This window comes from Alosa pseudoharengus, unplaced genomic scaffold (assembly GCF_046254945.1).
Source record: "Alosa pseudoharengus isolate Yale_2024_CS ecotype anadromous, Long Island Sound unplaced genomic scaffold, YU_APseudo_1.1 YU_APseudo_1.1_scf_18, whole genome shotgun sequence".
NCBI lineage: Eukaryota > Metazoa > Chordata > Actinopteri > Clupeiformes > Clupeidae > Alosa > Alosa pseudoharengus.
In genome coordinates, this window is record NW_027468650.1 from 21,841,023 (window position 1) to 21,865,605 (window position 24,583).

General features: G+C 42.6%; 1 protein-coding gene across 1 annotated transcript in view; it reads left to right on the forward strand.

Moving 5' to 3' along the window:
• Nucleotides 1-850: 850 nt before the first annotated feature.
• tmtopsb (teleost multiple tissue opsin b) overlaps nucleotides 851-24,583 on the forward strand; it is a 42,010-nt gene continuing 18,277 nt past the window's right edge. Inside the window, exons 1-2 of the mRNA XM_076291140.1 lie at nucleotides 851-1,220; nucleotides 5,219-5,547. Of these exons, the coding sequence (XP_076147255.1) occupies nucleotides 851-1,220; nucleotides 5,219-5,547 (699 nt within the window). The remainder of the gene's footprint in view (nucleotides 1,221-5,218; nucleotides 5,548-24,583) is intronic.

Below are 24,583 nucleotides of genomic sequence, written 5' to 3' on the forward strand. Positions count from 1 at the left end.
GCATTCCTAAAACCAATTTCTCATCACAAAGCCATTTGGCAGTGTAAAATAGGAACCAAAAATACTACACAAGCATGCAAAATATTATGTCTCATTTTGATTGATCCTAAAGTAAAAGTGTAAAATATGTGATGGATTTTAGTGATGTGGAATATACTAATTGGGGAAATTCTTGAGCAGTAGCCTACTTAATATTACATGTTATTTTTTAGAATACAACTATTTCTCCCATTACAGTTGCACATTCCCTTAAAAGCATATCCATTACGACAAGTCACGTGCTTATTAATATAAGTAAGTTATTTTCGTCGTAATGAGATGTCACATAACTTATCACTGACTTGTGTGCACATCAGAACCACCACCTCATTCGATTTTTTTTTTTTTTTTTTTTTCAAATGGAGACAATCTCCGGGGCTTGTAATGCACACGTCAGGCGCGAGGTGGATGATATAAATTCAAGATTCCTCTCGGTCGCCGCGTGTCCCTATACAAACTGCCACACGGTGGAGCACTGGCTATTCACGGGCCATGTTTGGGGAGAACCATGTTCTTTACTAATTGCCACCGACAGTGTAATAAACTTTTGTCCTTTTCCAGCACTTGATAGCCCGAGAACACTATAATGATTTTTAATTTGGACTTAGTGCGCAGCGAAACAGATTTTCTTCCTGGTTTGAATTCCTTAAAAATGTCTCGGCACTTCATCAAACTTGTTGGGTTTGCCTAGGTGATGATGTCCGCAGCAAAGTAGGCTAAATCTTGTCATTTTTGATAATTAGAGCTAGAAAATTAATTTCCTTTACCCGAAACGCATGGAGAACCTATTCATGGAAGAAAACCCATCACCATGATCGTATCCAACGTGAGCCTAAGTTGCGCGAGGTCTGGTGGCGCGTGGTGTGCCAGCACCGGTGACGGCCACTTGGAAGGGACTTCTTCAGACCACACTCTAAGCGCAACTGGACACCTGGTTGTCGCCGTGTGTCTCGGTTTTATCGGAACATTCGGTTTCCTCAATAACTTACTCGTCCTCATCCTTTTCTATCGCTACAAGATGCTGCGCTCGCCCATTAACTGCCTGCTGGTGAGCATCTCTTTCAGTGATCTGCTGGTGTGTGTCCTGGGAACTCCGTTTAGCTTTGCAGCGAGCACGCAAGGACGCTGGCTTATCGGACCCGCAGGATGTGTGTGGTACGGTTTCGTGAATTCTTGCCTTGGTGAGTTTTTTGCGCATGAAAACTACGATAGCCAAAAGTTTACAGGCTGTGACAATTGTTTTAACTTTCATTGATGCGGTGCAGTTTTTCTGAATGTAGACTTAGTGGAAGGGCTTAGATGTCATCATTTGGGATTCTCTGTCCTTGTTGTGATTAATTTAGGAATAGTAACATATTCCAATATATCATTGGAAGTTCATTTTGCTGTAAACCTGACAAATTATATCCTATCATTCGATCTGAAACGCGGGATAGTGTTATTTGTGTTTACAGTAATTAGTATCATACTGTGATGATAAGACAGAGCCTTCTGTTGATTAGATCAAATGAAATTACAGGCTTTTGAGTCGTCGTCATTTGATCCATGTTAAAATATTTGTAACACTCAAATGTATTTAAACTGAGTCATTGTATGTTATAGGGTATGAAATCAGATGTATCGAACTGTAAAAATTCCCCAAATTGGCAAGTTACGGGTTTTATTATCTAGAATACTTTGTGGTTCAGGCATGTTGCCAGGTAATGTTAGATGCCATGATAAAGGTTATGTTACACCTGAGAACCTCAGTTGACGTATACTTGCATGGAATGTGTAAATGTGCATCTAACTTATGTGTTTCTGTCTCTCTCTGTCTCTCTGTGTTTGTGTGTGTGTGTGTGTGTGTGTGTGTGCGTGCATGCGTGCGTGTGTGCGTTAGTGCGTGCATGTGTGCACACCTGTATGTGTGTGTGTATGTGTGTGTGTGAGTATGTGCATAGTTGCACTTGCGTGTGTGTGGAATTTCTCTGTAATGTAATTTTTCAATTTCAATTTTATTTCACTTAAAGAGCGCCAAAACATTACACATGTCCATTGGCGCTTTACAGAGTGTTAAAGCATTCAAAGAGAGCCCATGAGTAACAGGGGCGAGGAAAAACTACCTAGAATTGGAGATACATATAGGAAGAAACCTTGAGCAGGTCAGTTACAGGGCAGTAAGATCTGTGCGCATGATAAAGGAAAGGTTAGTTAGGTTTAGAGAATAGAACATGGTGTTTTAAAGCCACCTGAGGTATGTTACTGTACAAAGAGGTAGGATGGTTACCGTAGATATCCAGTATGATAATGCATGAATCCTATTTAGTAATGTACTGTACAGCAGGTTGAAAGGAATGCACTCCCATTCAAGTCATAAAGGCTATGGGCATTGCTTAGATGCCATGATAAACCTTGTTTAGTCCATAATAGACAGGTGACATTGGTTCAGATAACCCTGTGCTCCTACAATGACCTAAACTTGACTTCATGTGACTCATGCTGTCTGGCTCTGATCAGCACAGTGCTAATGGATTTTTAGTCATCATGATCTGTCATAGAAATACATTTTGTTAGAGGTCATCTGAAACACATACACTTTTCATATAACCATATAGTAATCCAGTTAACAAAATAACATGAGATATGGCCAAGAGACCATGTCATCACCCAATTTCATATGTGAAAACAATATTGAAGAGACTGTAGTCAGACATGGCATCTGTCCATATTACCCCATAGTGGACTGCTGCATCATTATCAATCTTAATTAGCCTATAGTGCAAATGCAATCAGTCTAAAAGCCAAGGAGGTTCTGCTTTCCTGGGGTTTTTTTCGGCACTGCTTGATGCTCTGTATTGGGCTCATCTGATAGTGATTGATTAGCAAGCTTTACTTGTAGTGGACGTGATAAATGTTGCATTGTGAAAGGAATTGTGTGTGTGTGTGTGTGTGTGTGTGTGTGTGTGTGTGTATGTGTGTGCCATATTCTTTGTCAACTTGTTCAGTTTCTTAGTGCCACTGGCTCTGAAGACACTGTGCCAACAGATGAATGCAAATATAATTCTGCTTGCAATGACATTTTCAGATTGGTCTCAATCAAGGCAACCCTTGGAGACAGTGGCTCTTGTTAAGATGAAGTACGTCACGTCGTTTAGTTATTCGCCTTTCCACTGATTAGCCTGTACCAACACTGTGTACCTGGCTGTATGCAAGCACCATTTAAGCACCTCAGTAATGAAAAGTACCCCAACACACACACACACACACACACACACACACACACACACACAGCACAACATAGTTTATCTCAAGACGCACTTGAGGTGTCCTTGAGTGTGTGGCACTGGTAATGTGCATCAGTGTAATGCTTATTGATTTCCATCTTTAAATGTCCACATGCTATAGTGTTGCGTTCATACAAAGCATAAACAATGTCTGGGCTCAGCTGAGGCTGTGCTCGATTAGGGATGGGGTCTTTCACACAGTGTGGGTAAAATAATGAAGGAGGTGCCATAAGGGGTGGCAGGAGCGCAGTCCGCTGATGTGGTGCTATATGAATCCAGCCGCACATGCAGTTTAGTGCCGGGTTTGGAGACCTCAGCTTTTCAGGAACTTCTCTCAGAGCTCAATTATTAATGTGTTGACTTTGCACTCTGACACAATTCACTATCTCTGTGTGTGTATCTTTGTGTCTTTGTGCCTTTGTTTGTGTGTGTCTGTCAACATATTTCACAGTAAGATCTTTCTGTGCTGTTTTTTTTAAGGCTTTTCTACCTGTGGGTCTTTTTAGAAGAGCATTTTGATGCACATTGTTTGCCTGTGTGTGGTGTTTGTAAAGGATTATGCATTTATGTCTGCACCAAAGACCCCCTACATGTGTGCATGTATGACTTCCCACAGCGTGTGTGCAGTTTATGCATTCAATATAGCCATGTGTGCTGGTTGATATGCCTCTACACTGAACTCAGTGTGGTGATGGGCTTCCAGCAACAAAACAAATAGGGCTTTAAAGACTAATCTGGGGCAACAGCAGGAGCAGGAGCATTCAGCAGGAGCATTCTCTCCTCGTAACCCACTTGATTATCATCGCCAGCAGTGATTTCTCAGCTTCACTCCTCAGCATACCTAAGGCATGATTTACCACAACTCAGGAGGCGCGTTCAAATTTAATTTGCCTCTCTTACACACACACACACACATACACACACACACACACACACACACACACACACACACACACACACATTTATTACACACAGAGGAAGGCACTTTCATCCTATTTGGGATTTATTAGTGTCATTATTAAAGAATACGAGTGCGGACAGTATTCAAGCCTGATTATGAGAGGAAGCCGGCTTGGGCTCGTGGGACCGTGGTGTTCAATCAGAGTCTGTTTCTGCCGTTGTAATTGCACCATTTCTCAAAATCAAAAAAAAAAGAGGTGTTTTCAGCCTTGGCTTAACATTTCACTTAGGAGAAAATACTGCACAAAATAGAAAAACCCACTCAGATGTATTCATTCACTTGTATCTGAGCTGAAGGCATTCGATAATCGCTAAATGAAAACTTTCATTTGTTTGCAGAGTAATTTGTGCCGGTGCTTGTTCATCAGTTCATCCAGTTTGGGTTAGATTACAACAGGAAGGCTGTGATGTTCTCAGTGGGAGCTTAGCTGGGCTCAGGTGCAGATGGTGTGATTCACAGTATAGGTGGTGTGGATAGCACATGCTAACCTCCCCCCACCTACTCCATCACATGTTTCTTGAGATCCTGCATGCCTGGCGGGCCATGTTATGAGTTCATAATCCCGGCCTGCCGCTCTCCAGGAGATCACGCCGTGTTTGTCTTTTCTCTTGCTGTATTGCTGTGGAAAGATCACTGTCAGGTTGTCTCGGTGTCTGCCTCTGTTGCACTCCCTCTCTGCCGCATCTACACATACTTACTTACTCACTCACTTTCTCTAGCACACACTCACACACACACACACACACACACATACATACATACATACATACACACAGGTCATGGATGACATTATTGAATGAATGCAGTTTGAAAGCTCTCATGTTCTTTCCATTCACCCTCTCCTTCCCACAACACACACTCTCAGCACTATGAAGTGGTTTCATATATTTCATTCTGCTCATTCCTCTTCTCCCTTCTCTCTAACCCCCCCCCCCCCCCCCCCCACCCGACACAGGCATCGTGTCCCTCATCTCACTGGCGGTGCTCTCCTACGAGCGCTACTGCACCATGATGGGCGCCACCCAAGCCGACGCCACCAACTACAGGAAGGTGGCAGCGGGCATCGCCTTCGCCTGGGGCTACTCGCTGGCATGGTCGGTGCCACCGCTGTTTGGTTGGAGCCGCTACGGCCCCGAGGGGCCCGGCACCACCTGCTCTGTCAACTGGACAGCCAAGACGGCCAACAACGTGTCCTACATTGTGTGTCTGTTCTTCTTCTGTCTCATCCTCCCGTTTGCGGTCATTGTCTACAGCTATGGTAAGCTCCTGCAGGCCATCACACAGGTAGGTTCCCAAAGACAGACACTACACTACTGTATGTATATGAGTATGAGTACTGTATATGTGTATATTTATATACATGTGTATGTGCGTGTGTGCGTGTGCGTGTGTGTTTGTGCGTGTGTGTGGGCGTGTATGTGTGTGTGTGTGTTTGTGTATGTGTGTGTGTGTGTTCGTGTGTGTGTGTGTGTGTGTGTGTGTGTGTGTGTGTGTGTGTGTGTGTGTGTGAATGAAGTGTTTTACTGTCCCACCAAGTTTTTGTACTGTCCCTTCAAGAGGAGAGCTCTGTGGAAATTCAGGTTGCAAACGTATCCATTATCTTAGAGTAATGAGCAGACATATCATATAAAAATGGAAGGCGTAATGTCACTAACGCTGGAAGTTGTTAGGTTCCTTAATTATTACCCATTGCTTATTCATGCAGTACCTGGAGGTTTGTTTCCAGTCTATTATGTTTTTTATTTACAGTGGATTCTGGCAGTCCACCTGTAACAATAAATAAAACCCTAACCTAGTCCTAGGACCCTACTCAGCACACAGTGAGGTGAAGCACACACTAATCCCGGTGCAGTGAGCTGCCTGCAACAACAGCGGCGCTCGGGGAGCAGTTAGGTGCCTTGCTCAAGGGCACTTCAGCCATTCCTACTGGTCGGGGTTCGAACCGGCAACCCTCCGGTTACAAGTCCGAAGCGCTAACCAGTAGGCCACGGCTGTCCCCATGGGTGTGTTTTGGGTGTAACATCCTTTAAACCAATGAGAGTGACATTTGTCATTCCTTTAACAGCAGGCAGCGCAACTTCAAACAGCACATCAGTATTTTGACAGTCAGTGGTGAATTTGAAGGAATCTGTTTGCACACGAGACAACTGTGTATGAACACAGGGATTCCACTAAACCTTTCTTTGCTAAAACCTGTTTGTGACTAGCAGAGTATAGCCTTCCGTACATGCATCTGCACTCGCCTATTATTTGAACTCATAGGCAAAGTGAAACTAACTAACTGGTCTCATAGTAAACAACAAAACAGTTCTACACAGTTATTCACTTTCACTATTGACTGACAAGGGGTTACCATCGAAAACATAGCCTGAAAAAAACACTTAACACTTACCCCAATAATGTTCAAATGACTGAATAGAAACCCTAAGGATAGCAGAGGAGTTGTTTGGGACTGGTTGCTAAGGGCTGCTTACATCTCGTGAGGGTGCGTCTTCAGCTGTACTTTATATGTGTCTTTTGCTATAGACCAGGTTTTTCTTGGTCAGTGGCATAATGATTTTTAGATGGTATAAGATTGCGATTTTTGGATCATGCGCCAGACCACACATTATGTCTTTAATTGCCACATCCCTGGGCACAAGGTTTAATAAAAGTGGAGCACATATTAAATCAAAAGATTTTAAAAATAATTTATTGAGTGTAAGATAAGACTAAGCCTTGTGTCGCGCTTTCCGCTGGGTGTAAGATAGGGCCCCTAATCCCCCTCCAGCCCACAGACAGAATGGGGTGTGACTGGGACACATTATGACCATGTAGGCTACTGTACTGCAGGATACACATTATTTTAACTGGCATTAGGTGTGCTCTATGCAGTAATTTATAGTCACTTAATGTAATGTAGCATTCAATATAAACTGTTCCTAAGTATACTGCTAAAGAAATCACAGAGCTAAGTGAAAGCTGAGGCGGCATGTGCATGATACCACTGTGTCTGTGTGGGCATTTGTGTGTGTTTATGCATTTATTTATGATGTGCAAGGGATTTTAAAATGACCTGTAGAGTGGTTGTGAGAGTGAATGTGTGTGTGCGTGTGTGTGCGTGCGTGCGTGCGTACGTGCGTGCGTACGTGGTTAAATATGAATGTGGTGTCCTGTATAAAATAATTTACAGAGGTGTGTTTAGAATGTTTAGAAATTGCTCAGAGATATGAATAGTAATGGAACTAAGACCTGATGCGAGGATACACTTCAGCCAAACAGCCCATGTATCATAATCTATGAGGAAGAGTAAACTGGTGGACTTAAGCATTTTCTCAGCCTCAGCCTTTTATAAATGTGCTGCTGTTGTTGTCGCTGCAGTGTACACTGTACTATTATAACAAGGCACCATTGTGTACTCCCAAGGGAATACGTTTAATATGCTGTGTAGTCCCTTTAAGCTTCTCTAAATGACTCCAGTGGTCAGATGATTTATCAACTGCCCTACAAGTCAGCTCCCTGCCCTACACTACCATACTGGATGTGAAAGCAGTTCGACCCCAACTTTTTACAAGTGTCTGTGGGGCAAGAGTGATGGTATCCTCAGCTCAATGATAATGAGACACTGGGGTGCTAAAATGTTTGAATACTAATTATTTATAAACATATTTAGTATGGCAGAGGATTGTGTTCATTAAGAGTGATATCCCTGAGAAGAGAATGTTCTCATTCTAACCACCTCGAGTACTTCAGTTAATAGAGAACAGATAGGCAAACAACACCCGCATCTGTAAGCTGTTTGGTTGTTTGTTTATTTCTTGTGTTTTGCTCCCTATGGAGAGACGTGTATTGAACTCCTCCCCCTCATACAGATTATGAAATCCGTTACTGCCTCTCACCGCAAACTCGCAGACTTGAGTAAGTGTCGTTATTTTTTATTTGAGCAACACCACATGAAAGATAGCTAAAGCTGTGTGACCATTTATAATTGTCATCCTGCGAAATTGACAAAAGAGACAGAGACAAAAAGAGTCTGTTTACTTAGAACGTTTCACATAGAAAAAATATTTTTTGCTAAAAATATTTCAGAATTTTTATGCAAACTGCTATGTATTAGCCTGAGAGTGTTGGCAAAATGAGTTGTGTGTCATGGTAACAAAATGTTCCATGTAAATGAGTTTGCTGTGCACTGAAGTTTTACTATTATGTAATGCTCAAGTCAGACATTTGACCAGCAGTAGTTCTAGAGTAGATGCAAAGTCAGTCATTTTCAATCAAGTGATTCCACCCAAAGAACAAAATGTTTGGGAGATCAATATGGTGTGGGTCATTTTGTTTTCGTATGTAGTGTGAAGTGTAGTGTGTAGAATGTAGTAATTATTATTGTATGTATTATTTTTCAATTATAGAATAGGGTTTCTAATCACAATAGCATGTTTTACTTGAGGAATGTATGCAGCTAGTCTGTTAAACATTACATTTGTTAGAATTTTCTTGATTAATCAAATATCATTGCATTGGCAGAATCTCTAAAATATAAGGTCATCACCAGACTTTCCCATGTACTGTACATTCCACAGCGCATTTCTGCCCTGTGAGCTACTTTCACTCTCACTTATGTGCTCAGCCTTTTGGATGTATGTATGAAAACCTGGGATTCTCCTGTCATCTGTGCATTTGTGCATAGCACTGTGCCATTAAAAACAACCCCCAATCAATTGAAATGATGTATAAACAATGACATTTGCAGTAGTTGTTCAGTCTGTTGAACAGTGTAAAAGCAGCATTCTCCCGCTCTGAACGCTAACAACAAAGATGAACATTAAAGGCGGAAACTCCGATTTTATTTTCTGCCCGCTGTCAGAGAACAAAAGATGACCAGGTCAGACCCAAATGCTATAGGTACGCCTGCAGAAAGGCAGATAGAGCCAGAGGTCCTCTCTGGTGAAGAGCAAACATCTGCTCCAGGCAGATATGCGTTTCCCCCCCCCCCCCCCAAAAAAAAAATGTGAACAAATGTACAGCGTTGACAAATGCATGAACATTACCTTCAGCCGATAACGTCAGCGGCCAGAGTCGGTGAAAGGAACGGTGGGGCATTAAAATGCATTCAAGGTCCTTTTTCTCCAGGAGACTTGAATGGCAACTATTATGCGGCGCACTGGAAGGTGAATCTCATTTTGGCCAGAAGGTCATCTATAGATACATACACAATGAGATCTAGCAGCTGGTGCGCACTGCTAATCGGGTGACCTAGTAACCAGGCCGACTTCATCTCAGGTCCCTTTGAACACGGAAGTGTGAACACAGCAAAATGCTTTGATTTACAGTAATTGTGGTTGTTTGCGGGATTTTTAAATAGATGAAAGTGGCAACCGGGAGGCGTTGTGGCACTGCCACCCAAATGCACCATGGAGAGTGGACTAATTCCCCAGCCTCCTCACTCTCTCTCTCTCCCCTTCTCTCTGAGGAGTCAGCAGTGTTTGAATACACAGAACTTGGCCCAGCGTTGCATACTGTACACTTTGTACCAAACTGACAGGACAGAGAGAGAGAGTGGGAGGGAGAGAGAGAGGGAGGAAGGGAGGGAGGGAAAAGGAGGGATACGATGTGCAAGGAACAAAAAAGAAACTGCTCTGGACCTTGAAAGTGCAAGGATGCAGAAAGCCATTTAAAGAGGCAGTGCATGTTCAGTATCAGTATGCTATGTACGGGACATCAGTTTATACTTTTAAAGCAAGAGCACTTAACCTCGGAGGGGCCCCAGAGAGGGAGCTACCGTTGCATCTGAGGACACCCTGCTGCTTGACCGGCCTCACCCGGCTCACCTGCTTCTGTAGGAGGCAGCTTAGGCGTGACAGGCTGGGGACTCTGGAGGAACGGTGATGGGTGCCTCCAGGGTGACAGGAGAGTGGAATTAACACCCAAAGAGCTGAAGCTGTGCTTCGTTAAAAGGTCACGATGTAAAAAGCGCTACACTCAGGACATGGGGGAAAGGAGACATTGGATGTTTGCAGCCTCCCGTGTCAAGCTGTGAGACTTACCTGGTGAACTGATCAAAGAGACAGGGAGCTGAGGATGGAAATATGCAGTGATGGACTCATGCAGAGGGCAAGCCATACATACACAGACACGCCGTACACAACGTGCACACGGATAGAGGCAGATACGAAGTCTCTTAGTTCCCAGTCTGAAGAATTGGCATTTATGCCAGCATCATAAGTTTCCGCCGACAGTAGAGCACTTTCATTTTGTTGGAGTAGATTGAACTTTTTCAATAGTCTTTGTATTGTATTGTATTTGTATTTGTAAATGTATTTTGTTCTTAAACTGAGAGTGGGCTACAATTTTTGCCCACTCCTGAATAATGAGTTAATGCTCTCAATAACTGAGCCACTGGGTTTCACAGACAGATCTCTTTCTCTGGAGTGCTGTAACAAGTGCCTAAGAGTACCATTCTCTTTTTTAGCAAGCGCTTCAGAGAACCAAATTCCATAAGTGCTCATTTTATGTTCTAAAATAGACAAAAGCCTAAATCACATATGTGACAGCACCATCAAAATCCCCCCTTTCAACCCTCTTCAAGATGTATGAAGAATGGTTCAATTTCATCAACGACTGCAATTGAAGCGTCTACTCTTTCCTCGATGCTTTGACATTCCTTAATTCAAAGGAGTCCAAGGGAGAGACGCACACACTCAACATGTCTTGTCACAAATCTTTCCCAAAGCTGTCAAGCTGTAATTCTGATTATTTGAGTCGAGAACATAATGGTTTTCCCTGCACATATCTTTTGATAATTATCAGCAGGGCGCATGTAATGGAATGCCAACAATCCACCCAGTTAGTGGAGCGGTTAAGCTCATATAATGAGAAGTATTGTGCATTTTATGACTAAAGCATGACATTTTGTTCAGTGTTTCTACACACCTTGAAGTTTATTTTTAGACGGAGCCACTTCAGATCTGACCTCTGGGGCTAGATATTTGCTGTACAATATACACATCTTTGAGGAGTAAAATATTTTTACAAGTCATTCCAGAATTCTACTGTGAAGATCTAGAACTTGCATTAACTGCCATTCAAACTGGTTGATTGAGTTCATTATGACAGTTTCAAATGGAACCTTTAACTGGCAACATTCTAATCACATACAAATGTGATTTCTGTTTTCACCTTTAGGCCTATAGTTTGGCAAACTACATGAAGTGATTTTTCTGATCAATAACTATATAAAAAATACTTTGAATGGCAAATAATAATAAAAAATGAAAAAAAAAATGCATGGTTGCCTATAGTAAGACGTAGTAGTAATAGCACATGAGGCAGTACTATTGCACATTTTATTAATGTATTGAGCACTATTCCTTCATTAATATTGGAAATAATAAAGTTATAACAGATACATCTTGCCTAGTATAGATCTAGGCAAGATGTATAACCAGACAAAAGGGCTCATGCACAGATGAGAGACACACTTCTAACATTCCAAGAGGATATCGGAGATGCTCTCATGAAGGCCTGTGACCACGATCATGACAGTGATGCTATGCATTTGGTGAGAGCAGCACAAGTGGTGCGCAAAGAGATTTTTGATTCTAAGTTTCACTTTGACAGCTCATTCCATCCCAGTAGTCAGAACGATTCTGTCCCACCATCACTTTTTGCATTGATGTCTATGATCTTCGATGGAGCAAACATCAAACACCAAGCTCAACACAGACCACCATGACTACAACCATTTCAGAGAAACACCCAGCAATACTGAAAGAATTCCATGCTGGGAGGTTTGTTGTGCAAAAGACATGCAACAAGTTCTCAGCCATGGCAATAGACCAGTGTCATGAACAGAACCATGCTCTCATCAAAAGATCTGGTGGAGCAGTTGGACTAACAGAGAATCCTGGAGCACTGCGATGCTGGATGGTGGCTGGCCCTGAAATTGTCAGAATAATTACTGAATTTGAAAATGTAATGTTACCACAATCTGAAAACCATCACCATGAGCAGCACAGGAAGCATGTTAGGTCCCTGATAACAGTGAATCGATTGAGGAGATGGGGAACCCATTTCTTGAAGAGCCAAGATCTGCTAGTGCTTGATACCAAAGACATCAAACTGCATGGGAGACATGGAAATCTTTCACAGAAGCTTTCAATGAGCTCATGGAATTGAAGAATGATCAAAGTGAACTATCCATGTCACTGCTGGAGCGCTTTGTAGTACTAATGTATGATAGGACAAGTGACATCATGGAGGTGAATGAGGCCAGAAAACCTGATCACACAGAAATCTAGAGCTTTAGAGAACATCCCACCCACAAAGGCTGCACTTGAGCAACATATGAAGCGGGTCACTTATCAAGCCAGCTTCTGGTACCAAGCTTTAGTGCTTGATCCTGAGCAAAACCCTTCTGATTGGAGCTGGGTTATGGTTATGGTATTTAGCAGACGCTTTTGTCCAAAGCGACATACACATAACAACAATACAAAGTAACAGTAAACAATTTAAGACTACATTAAGGAGAATAGCAATAATAAACAACAATGTCAATTCAATCAATAGCCTAATAAAAATAAATAAATACTATAATATACAAACCATAACGCATAAGAAAGCTTTAATAAATTAAGTGCATGTTGAACAGATATTATCTTTAGATCCCTCTTGAAAGACCCAAAACCATCACAGGAACGGAGAGTACTCATTCCACCAATGAGGAACCACTGAGGAAAAGAGTCTTGAATTTGACCTAGCGTTTATGGCTGGTCGACACAACAGACGCTCATCAGAAGACCACATGCACTGTAAAAAATAATATGCCGATTTACCTTAAAAAGGTGTGTTACCCTGCTGCCTTACGTTTTTGAGTTAATTTGACAATAACATTTATTTTAAATTAACTTCCCTTACTTAGTCAAGTCAACAAAAGTTTACCTAAACTCTTGTCAAAAAAGGTATGAAAGTTAAATTGATTAATTTACATGTTGTTTCAAAATATGATCGTTAGTTGAAATAAATTTGTTGACTTGAACCAATTACCGAAAGTTTGTTCCCAGAATGCCACAGCCCGAGTCTTAAAGAGATCACATATCAATCCTTAAATTTAATCTTAAAATAAAATACATAACTAACCTGTTGAGGAGTGAATTCTTTAAGACAATGCCATTCTCCAGAGAGTGAATTATTTTCCTGGCTCCTTCTAGAATTCTACGCGAACGTTCTATAGTTTCAGTGTTCTTAAAATTGTTTAATGGCAGAAAAGTCCCTGAGGGTATTTGTTGAGTCATGTTATAGAACCTTTTCGAAAACGTTCTAATCACATATTTGTGATCGTACTCCCAGGGGCCCAGTTGCATCTGATCACATATTTGTGACCGTACTGGACCTCAACAGGCTAAGAGACACTGACGCTAAAGGCTATACTGCTGTTGTCATGTTGTCGTGTAATTATTTGTTGGTGCCACAAACCATCAAGTAGATGACCATCCACATCAGCTTAATCCTGTGCATAGGGCATAAAGTACTGATTGTGCTAGAGTCAGGAACAGATGTACATACATTTAATTGTGCAGTGTTGACATCATGAATATAAACTTTCTTTTTACAACTATCAATCCAGTTGCTACAGCTTTCATATCCATTACATGCATAGTAAACAAGGTCCAAGAACCACCACTATATAAGATGAATATCCAATCCATCCCAGGAGGAAGTACACAGACACATAATGCAAGTAAGCATTGAGTGCACAACTTTGTGACACCTCCAAGTGGACAGGTCAAAGCTAATTGAGAAAGTAATCAATTTTGCATTGAACCCGGAAAGGAGATACTGTATGTCTACTCTCAACTCTATTCTATATATTTTAATAATGGTCTTCTTCTTAATGGTAATCCTGACAATACTCTGAAACTCTTATACAGTAATTTTGCTTATTAGTTGTTCTACCTCATACAAATTCAAAAAAGCCACAATAAACAGTAATGAGAAAAAAGAAACATTATAAACAGGAAAGTAGCATTTACCCTCAATCCGTAACTGCTTTGTATCAACTGTGCCACTAGTTTATGGGACAATAACACCGATTGCTAAGTTATTTGAACAATAGTGGTGAATCATACTCAACTTGACAAAAGAACAGAAGTTAAGATAACACCAAGAAAAATACTTTTTTACAGTGCAGTGAGTGGTTAGGGATAGAATATCTTGATCATTGAATTAAGATAGCAGGGAGCAGATCCAGTCAGTGTCCTATAGGCCAAAGTATGGGTGAAGGATGAGACAGGATGGCAGCATTCTATACCACTCTTCTAGAGGCCTCCCAACGCTGTTATGAACTGATCCATTGTGGCTGCAAAAAAGGGTGTACTATGTGTTGCAGGTGCAAACAGGCTGCCCTCAGGTGCACTGATCTTTGCTCTTGCTCAGGAGACTGTTAGCCTGGACATACACAGCCAATAGAGACATGACATTAAAAAAGGAAAACATTGTTGAGACAAATACTATTCTTTTGAAAGGGGTTCCTTATTAAATTGCTCTTTATCATATTATTTACTATCTACCATTCCACTATGTATTTATCTATCTATAGGCATAGCAGTAATAGGCCTAAAAGGCCTCATTGGATCCCAGCACATAGTGAAACAAATTATACCATCCTTAGGTCCCTTTCAATTTTTAGACTGTGTAAAACCTGTTGCAAAGAATCTTGGTGTCTGGTTTGACAGTAATTTAAGCTTTGAACGTCACATCACAAAGCTCATACAGTCTTGTTTCTATCACCTCAGAAATATTTCCAAGATTAGTTCCATCTTAACTTTTAAAGACACTGAGACCATTATACATGCATTTATTTCTTCACGCCTGGATTACTGCAATAGTCTTTTTTCTTGTCTGAACCAAAAATCTATAAAGAGACTTCAAACTGTTCAGAATTCAGCTGCCTGGCTTCTTACTAAGACAAAGTACTGTAATCACATTACTCCTGTTTTAGCCTCACTGCACTGGCTCCCAGTAAGCTTTAGAATTGATTTTAAGATTCTTCTGATTACTTTTAAAGCTCTACATGGCCTGTCTCCCAACTACATATCTGATCTCCTAGTACCTTATACAGTACACCTGTGCGTACTTTAAGATCATCTGGTAGTGGTTTCCTAACTATTCCTAAGGTCAATCTCAAAACTAAAGGGGAGAGAGCATTTAGTGTCAGGGCACCTAGGCTCTGGAATGACCTGCCTGATGAAATCAGGTCAGCCAAGTCAGTATGCTCTTTTAAATGCCTCCTTAAAACTCATCTTCACAAGCAAGCCTTCCTTAGTTTTGTTTAAGTAATATACTTCATTTTTTGTTAAGTTTATTAAGTTTTATTTCAGTGTCAAGTTTTATTTCAGTATCCTAAGTTTTATTTCAGTGTCAAGTTTTATTTCAGTGTCAAGTTTTATTTCAGTAAGTTTTATTTCAGTGTAAGTTTATTTTCCTTTTTCAAATTTATGTTAAGTTCTAATTGAATTAGTATATATTATTTGATTGTTATATTATTATGTCTTATTTGCATTTTCATTTATGTTGATATTGTACAGCACTTTGTAACTTTGTTTTGAAAAGTGCTATATAAATAAAGATTATTATTATATTATTATTATAAAGTTGAAAAAATAAATCACATTTGTATGATAAGAATGTTGCCAGTTAAAGGTTCCATTTGATACTGTCATAATGAACTCAATCAACCAGTTTGAATGGCAGTTAATGTAAGTTCTAGATCTTCACAGTAGAATTCTGGAATGACTTGTAAAAATATTTTACTCCTCAAAGATGTGTATATTATACAGCAAATATCTAGCCCCAGAGGTCAGATCTGAAGTGGCTCCACGTCTGAAATGAAACCTTAGGGGGTGAAGATTATATGGTAAAACTTAAATGCTTTAGTCATAAAATGCACAATTGTTATGCTTATCAGCCTAACTAAGTCTGTTGTTGGGAACAGTCGAGGGACAGGGCCTTTGAGGTGCAAATCTCCTGTCAGTTAGTGGCTAGAGCACATTTCCTGCAGTTCCATTTCCACTGCCCAAGGGACTTACTGGCCACCTCGTGTCTTTTCATCTGTAACTTTGTGAGTTAAGAAAGCAATATTCCCTTTTTACCGGTTTTCCCAGCCTCCCCTTGGAGTTCCGTTATCCCTTAAAAGGCCCTCCGCCTGGGACGTGCGTGTCCTGGAGCTGGTGGATCTGGAAAAGACTCACAGTTGGAGCTTCTGTCAAACTGGGATATAAATGATTTGGTCACGGATCCCCGGAACACCTGCACGCACAAGCATGCATGTGCATGCACATGTGTTATACAAACATACAAAGTCATAAATTACAGCCATATTCACACCGAGCAGAAAAACACACATGCAGAACCAAGACATACACATACGCACAAACGCACGCATACACACACACACACACACACACACACACGCACATCGGATCAGACTGCACAACAGGTCCGTTGTCAAATCCATCTAAAATGGCACACAGCTGGGGTCTGGCCCTTTCCCGGACAGCTATCCTCCTTTTATAAAGACACTACCTGTCCTATTGTGTGATGTCAAACTGAGCTTGAAATAGAGTATCCCAGTGAGACGGGACCGGACAGATGGGTGCAAAAAAACAGAGTCAAGGCTCTTAAGTGACAGTGCTGTCACGGGAGGGAGAGAGAGGTGAGAAGGGCCAGAGAGGAGTGGAGAGAGTCTGTTGGGGCTCGAGCCAGTGTACATAAAGACCAAATGGAGGAATGGCTGATATTTTCACAACTGCTGTCTCTACCTGTCAAGTTCTTGACACATCTCACATTTGGATCCTCACATTTTTTTTTTCCAAAACGTGGAACTTTCACTTTTGTGTTTGATATGGCTGACAACATCAAATGAATGAGCCCATTTTAATGTTGAATTGCTGATGCTGCTCTGAGATTCAGAGAGGAAATTGTAGGTCTTGTTTGCTTCAAACACTGGAGTCAACGGGGATGAACACGTAAGCTTTCAAAGGGGTTGTCCTATCTGGTACCTGGATGTTGTTGTATCAGGGTGTTTTAAGTGAGGCAGTCTAATTAACTTTCTTTTAAAACTGCAATCCCCTGTAATCACTGGCTTTCAGAGAGACAAAGAGTGTCAGCAACAGCCCCAGTAATTTACTGGCAGAGCAGCCATTTCAGGTGACTGGAATTTCTTTCAATGCACGCACACGACTCTTTCAAGGCCTGGGGAACTAGTGAGGGTCCAGTGAATCTTTCACATAGTGGGTAGACAAACATATCCCCACCCTGCTTAATCTTTATAAAAATAAAAATACACACACACACACACACACACAGAGAGAGAGACCCCTCCCATGAGTTGTCATTTCCCATGTGTCAAATACTGAGTGTTATGTGCGAAATCCTTTCATCGTGACAGCATTTCGTTCCCTCAGAGCATTACAGGCGATAGCTAGACAGTGGAGTTTTGGTGGATCACGCACAACAGTGGAGTTTGTATCTTGAATACGGTCATTGATAAGCTGGATGTGGGTGTAGCTCACAGTCCAATTCTCCTGTGTTTCTGCCGTGAGAAGTTGAAGAGCTAATAACGTCGACTGTCAGCTAGAGATGGCTGTCTGAGTCAGGGGCTGTGGGCTCAGCTCCCCTCGTCGGGGCTTAGAGACAGGCCTCACTCAATGTCAACTAGCAGGACTGGACGTTGATCTTCCTGAGCTCTTCCTCGCTTTATCCCTTTTTATAGTAAAGTTGAATTGAACTCAAAGCAGGCTTTGAAGTCCTGCCACCTCAACCTTGATAAATCACAGTACCCACAAAAGGCCCCAAAGAAAACAAAATCACCCGCCAGCGGACTAATGCCCACTGACAGCGAAAGTCACAAACTCCTGGAGCTTCTTGTGGAAGAGAGAAGGGAGCGTTGCTGGACTGCTTCTGCTTCTCCATGGGGGGCTTGGAGGTTATAGGTGATACAGGGAGGGGCATCTCCAGCCTGGAAAATGTTCATTTTGCCTTTTTCTGCCCTTGTTGTGTCACAAAGCTCATAGCCTGTCACGGCAGGGGGCAGCCGGGTAGTGGCAACACACCTGCATGTGGTTCCAGCGGGGTCGCCATGGGACTGGTGATGTAGGCGTAATTAGTGCCTGCAGCAGGTGAACCTTTGTTTTTGCTTTCTGCCGATGGGGAAGGCATGAATGGAGAGATATTATGTTCCTTGACTCTGTGTTGGGTATCAAGGTGTGGAGAAACCTAATCTGCTTTTGTTGTAAACAAAACACACACACACACACACACGTCAATGTTTTAGTGATACGTCCCTACTAAACCAGTTTGGTTACCATTGTGGTGAATAAGTATTTATTTACAGCCAGATACTCAAATCTCAATGTGACCCTTTTGACTGTGAAGTCACACAAAGTGTACCACAGGCTGAAGGTGCAACCTGAGAGTTATTTGTGCAGCCAAGCCATGGCAGCTCATCCTGCCTGTGTGCACACCAACTCCAGTAGATATGGATCCCCTCGCTCTAATGAATGGCCCTCTCATAAATATTCATGTGTGTACTCGTTATTCGTAATTCTGTTTGGATGACAGTGCTGGAGACTCCTATATCTGATTGTGTCCTGCAGGTGTGTGGAGGATACAAATCTCACTCCAGAGATTCTGCCATGAGCCATTCTCACGTTTCCAAGTGTCCTCACGGCTCCGATGTCAAGGCTTAGACTCTGATGAGTCTCTATATCGTTATTTATGCTTGTGGCCCTTAAATCCTGCAGGCGATTTTCAATTATGCGTTTACGATTTTTCTGGGGGCATCAAAACGATTTTGTGTGCATGTAATGAAGCTGTATTTTATGTCCTGGTATTGGCTGCCTGGCTGAGCTGGCTGTCCCATTAGAAACGAAACAAGCCTGTATGCTCTTATGGAGTCCTCAGCAGACTGTGTGCTTTTGGAAGCCGAGAAGCCCCTCTCTTCCTTGACGTTCCACGTTTGTGACCACAGCCTCGCCTGGTGCTTTTCTGCCCGGCTAGAGAGAGCAGCAAGCAGGGCTGTCCCCGATGCTGGCCAGAATCTGCGTGCCCGCGGGATGATGGATGGCTCCATCAGGGAGATGATTCGAGTCCTGAGTGAGGGGATCCATTCTCTCAGGCGCAGCACAGACTCTGTCTTTGTTTTATAATATACCTGTAGTGGAGAGAGAGCCCTGCTCAAGCGTGAAGTGCACGCAGAGCAAGTGGAATCGCAAGAATCACCCAGAAAGTCACTCATTTGTCATGCACTCAATGTACACCTGTCTAACAAGGACGGGTTCAGTGATGAATTGTTTGAGACGGCAAAAGGGGTAAAAAGAAACGTATCTCTTTAGAAATGGCCTTTTCCCTCCTTTTTAGTGAAAATGGCTACAAAGAAAGTGCCAGAGCTGTCCCATCAAAGAAAACATTTGTGTCATCCATAATTCTATTTCTCTAATGGTTTGCTTTTATGGTGTAATAGATCAAACATTTATAATCCACATTAATATGTGCCTTGGAATTTTTTTGATTCCTTCAATTTTATGGCCCTATCATCTGGGTAAGTACACAGTAACAATTGATTGTTATGGGCAACTAGCATTCATAACTGTAAGGATGACAAAGTGAATTTAATGATTGTCTGTAAATGAGATCAGAGACAGAGACGTGGAAAGGGAAATGGGATGTGATCTTTATATGAGATGTTCAGGCAGTGAGATACCCCTACATACCCAACAAACCCTCCTCCACAACAGCCTGCAGACACACACACACACAGACACACACACACACACACACACACAGGCTACCCAATTCTGAGCTCATTTGGAACGGGGAGGAGATGACAGAGCTGTACCAAGCTCATTTGTTGCTGCAGCCCAGCGCGTAATACTTAAAGGTGCGATTTGTAGGATTGTTACCGAACGTTCTGTAGGCCAAAATCAAAACACTGGTGAACGTTCTCAAGACTACCAGACGCGAGCCTCTTCTGGGTTGCCAGATGTAATGAAGACTTAGCAAACGTTAGTTGACCTGCAGCTGCTTTAACGTTTCTCCAACCATGACCCAGCTACACATTACGGAAACAGTGAAAACAAAACATACCTCTCTAACCAACGTAACATATTTAGCTGAAGTTAGCGATGCAGATGAAGTTTAGCCTAGGCTACCTGTTGTGGAGAAATATGGCCAGCTCTGCGCGTCAGATTTGATATTCTTCGTTTGACGAAGATATCACCATCTCAGGAAGCTCCTCCGATGTCCACTTAATTTGTTTCTTGTTTTAATTTTGGAAATTTGCCTGCCTCTCGTAGGCGTTCATGACTACAACTGACAGCTGTTGACAGTTGGCCTTTGCTAATTTGGCAACCCAAATAGGAGGACGCGCTAGCCCATTATTAATATGCTATTCTAGAATTAATCGTTCAAAACATAAACGAAAATTCCAAGAGATTCCGCCCCGTAACTCATTTTTGTTCATGGGTTTTACGGGTTAGAGTAATGTTGTCAAATAAGCCATTACTTCAATTCATCGTGTTTCCTTACTCTCTGACAACATATGGTGATCATTTTTGGAATGGTTACAGTTTATTTTCCATTATTTCCTACATACTGGACCTTTAATGAACCCAAAGACTATGTACCCTTAAAAATGTGTGTGTGTGTGTCAAGCCCCTCCTCCCCACATACACCACCACCACCACAAGTTTGAAACAGGGTGTGTACTTGATACTGTTCTAGGGAGAGAGAGAAAGAGAGAGAGAAATATTGTGTGGCACTTCTCTCTAGATTAGGCGTAGCAGTTGGACTTTGGGGAGGTGTGGGAAATGAAGCAGGCTCTCATGGGATCTCCTTAAGTAGTGGCACTGCCAAGCCTCGGCACCCACCTGTCACGGGGGGCTGCAGAATGACAGATCCCCCCCGACTAGCTCAGCAAAGGGGCGGAGATGCATTGTGTCCTCGCTCAGAATAAATCAAGATTAAGATCGTCAGTGTCCAGGTTCCCTTCGGTTCCTCCCTCTGCTGTTGTAAGTAGGTCGGCCCAGGAGCTGGTAGAGGCCTGGAAATATACTGGGATTCTCTCCTCTCCTTTCATCCAACCCCTCTTCTTCATCCTCGTCCTCTTCTTGCACTCATTGTACTCTCTGTTTTCTTCGCTCTCTCGCTCCTTCGCAGCTGCCTGTATTTGGTTGTAATGGAAGCAGAAACCAGGCACCTCAGGCCATCTGTCTTAGGGTGTGTGTCCATAGTGATTTTTTTTCCAAGCACCAGCATCTATTTTCAGTTTTTCCCGATGAGGAGAAAGCATACGCAGCTGCCTTGACAAAAACAATTGCTCCCAGTACTCTGGGTTTTATTGTACGCCTGCTCTAAGTGATTCTATTTGAAAATCTCTGAACTTTTCTGAAAGGTGCTGGTGTTGTAACCATGGGCCGATCAAAGTCTTTCATAAATTAAACAAGATTGTGGACCAAACCCTTTAAAGGGCCATGTTTGTATTTAATTTGTTTGCTTTTTTTTACTTTTTAAAAAGATACCAAGTACATGCCATCCTGCCAACTATCTAACATTAGTGCATTAGCAAAGTAAAAGTTGGTGATGAGTTGTTTATTTCAATATTAATTGTTGTCATAGCAACAAGACAAATGCTATGTGTACACACTTGCCCTTACCGTGCCTGCCTCTTTCCTGCCTTGTCCAAGCTGCTGTGGCATCCTCACAGTTGCTGGGTCAGTGCCACCTGCCTGGCATCCCCCTTTTAGCATGCCCACTCTCACAGCTGGTATCTATCTCAGGGACCATGCTTTATAGGCCACATTAGTTCCTAGCCCTAATGCGTTTGACAGAATATCAATAACAGCTGATGCTGTCAAATAGTGATGCTGATATTGACATTTAGTTATGTAACGGATTGATGTTTGGATTGCGTCATTTTTGATCATCCAATATTTAAGGTCACCCCTATAAAAAAATGTGTTCCTTTTATAATATGCAATTAATAATTATGTAAAATTAAAACGAGCAAGGCAGTCTGCCAGCACTGCAGCCACAGGCTTGAAATGATCTTCTTCAGTGGATTTCTGTTCCTCTGAAAGGCACCCCAGTGCTCAGAGGCACACAGCACCAGCGATTTTACTGTTTCTTTAAGATCACACTCCTGGGGGAAGGCAGGCCCCTATTGTCTTGCTTACTGTCCAGTGGTGTGACATGCTTGTCAGGAGAGATTACTCTGCAGCTCCTTATGCTGAGCTGAGCACGCTGGACTGCTTATGGGACCTGACAGCTCCACAGAGTCTTATTTATGTGGTGTAGACGTGTTTCTCTCCCTTTTTAAATTCTCTCTCTCTCTTCCTCTCTCTCTCCACTGCCATCACAATGTGTGCACACACGTGTGTGTGGGTAGGTGTGTTTAGTTTGTGTTTGTTGCTGTGTGGTGTGCACTCTTTTGTGTCTCTGTGTTTGTTTTTCTGGCAAGTGCAAGTTGTGTAGCTCGCTCACTCGATCCATCTCTGTCAAACTTCATCAACACTGCATGAGGCCCCAACGGGAGATCTCGCAGCTTAATCAACTTTCCCAAATTACAGCAAGATAAGTGAGCGCTCCTTCAAAGAGTCCCATGTTCCCTACCCCACCCTCCGCTGATGTATGGATCATCGAGCGCCAGTGAGAGCTCTTGCAGCAGGCTCACACGCACACACACACACACACACACACACACACACACACACACGCAGACACTGAAGTGCTTGTTGCAAGATGGACGAGAAAAGAAAAGCAGATGCGGGAGAATCTCAGCGAGCGTCTCTCTCTGTTGGGGCAGCCGTGGCCTACTGGTTAGCGCTTCTGACTTGTAACTGGAGGGTTTCCGGTTCGAACCCTGACCAGTAGGAATGGCTGAAGTTCCCCCTGAGCAAGGCACCTAACCCCTCACTGCTCCCCGAGCGCCGCTGTTGTAGCAGGCAGCTCACTGCGCGGGATTAGTGTGTGCTTCACCTCACTGTGTGCTGAGTGTGTTTCACTAATTCACGGATTGGGATAAATGCAGAGACCAAATTTCCTTCACGGGATCGAAAGAGTATATACATATATATATACTCTTTCATGTTCCATTTGTGCTAAGTCTACCTGGCAACAGCATGGGCTCCAGCGTTATGCGCTCCAGCTCTACAGCTTGCGGGCCTCCTATCTGGAGCCGTCCTGCAGGGTTGACCTTCATCACGGCTGCTTGTGAGTGTCCCCGACGGCCGTGGCTGTGGGGACGGCGTGGGGTGGGGTGGGTTGTGGTGGCGTGTGGAGAGGCGGCCCCCACTGTGAGATCTCCTCACTGCGTGCCAGATTACCTTGGACCCTCCAGAGCAGGAGCTCATTATGTCAGCATTCCCAGGTGGAGGGCCAAAAGTGCCATGTGCTTTTACATGTAATGTGTGTGTGTGTGTGTGTGTGTGTGTGTGTGTGTGTGGTGCCCCTTCTCACATATACCACCACTGCCCACCACCACACACTTACATCAACATGCGTACATACGCACACAACACACGGACACAGAAACACACACACACACACACACAGCATGCTCACAGCTGGCCTCTTTGAGCTGAGATGCAGTGCGTGTCTCATTATATGTTGGCTGCTTGTTTGCTGAGGGTCTGTCAGTGTCTGCGAAGTTAGAGACAACATTAAAGGGACCTCCCCTGAGACCAGTTAGTATGTGCACAGCACACAACTCAACTGAACCCAAATCAAATGTGTCTCACAGGTGGTCTCCAAGGGAAATGAAGAGCCTCAGAAGCTATGGGATTAGATTAGTTTGAACTATGAGCTGATAACAGTAATACTTTGTGTCATGATGACACACTATCATCACAGTGGTGTAAGTAAATAAAGCTGATTAAGAAAGCTGTTACAATCTCATATTTGTTGACATTTATTAAAAGATTAAGTAAACCTGACAGTATCAGCACCATAATCTAAAATTCCAGTTGGAATGGCAGAAAAAGAGAACAGCACTCTAAGAACATACGATATATATAGATATGTTGTGACAACATTTGTATCCCAATGACTATATGCCTGCAGAATTTTGTGAAAACATATCCTGCTGACTAATGAACTGGGCAATGAGACGGAAATAGTTGGACAACGCCTAAAACAGTGCTGGCCATATGGCAGCGATTGAGCATAGAAGGTTTCCTTTAAACTTCCAATGCCCTATGAAGCTGCATGAAGGCCCGGTTAAGACACTATGAAGTATTTGGACTGGATGTAGATGGATTGCTGCGGTGTGCTGGCTGTTGTGTAACGCTTT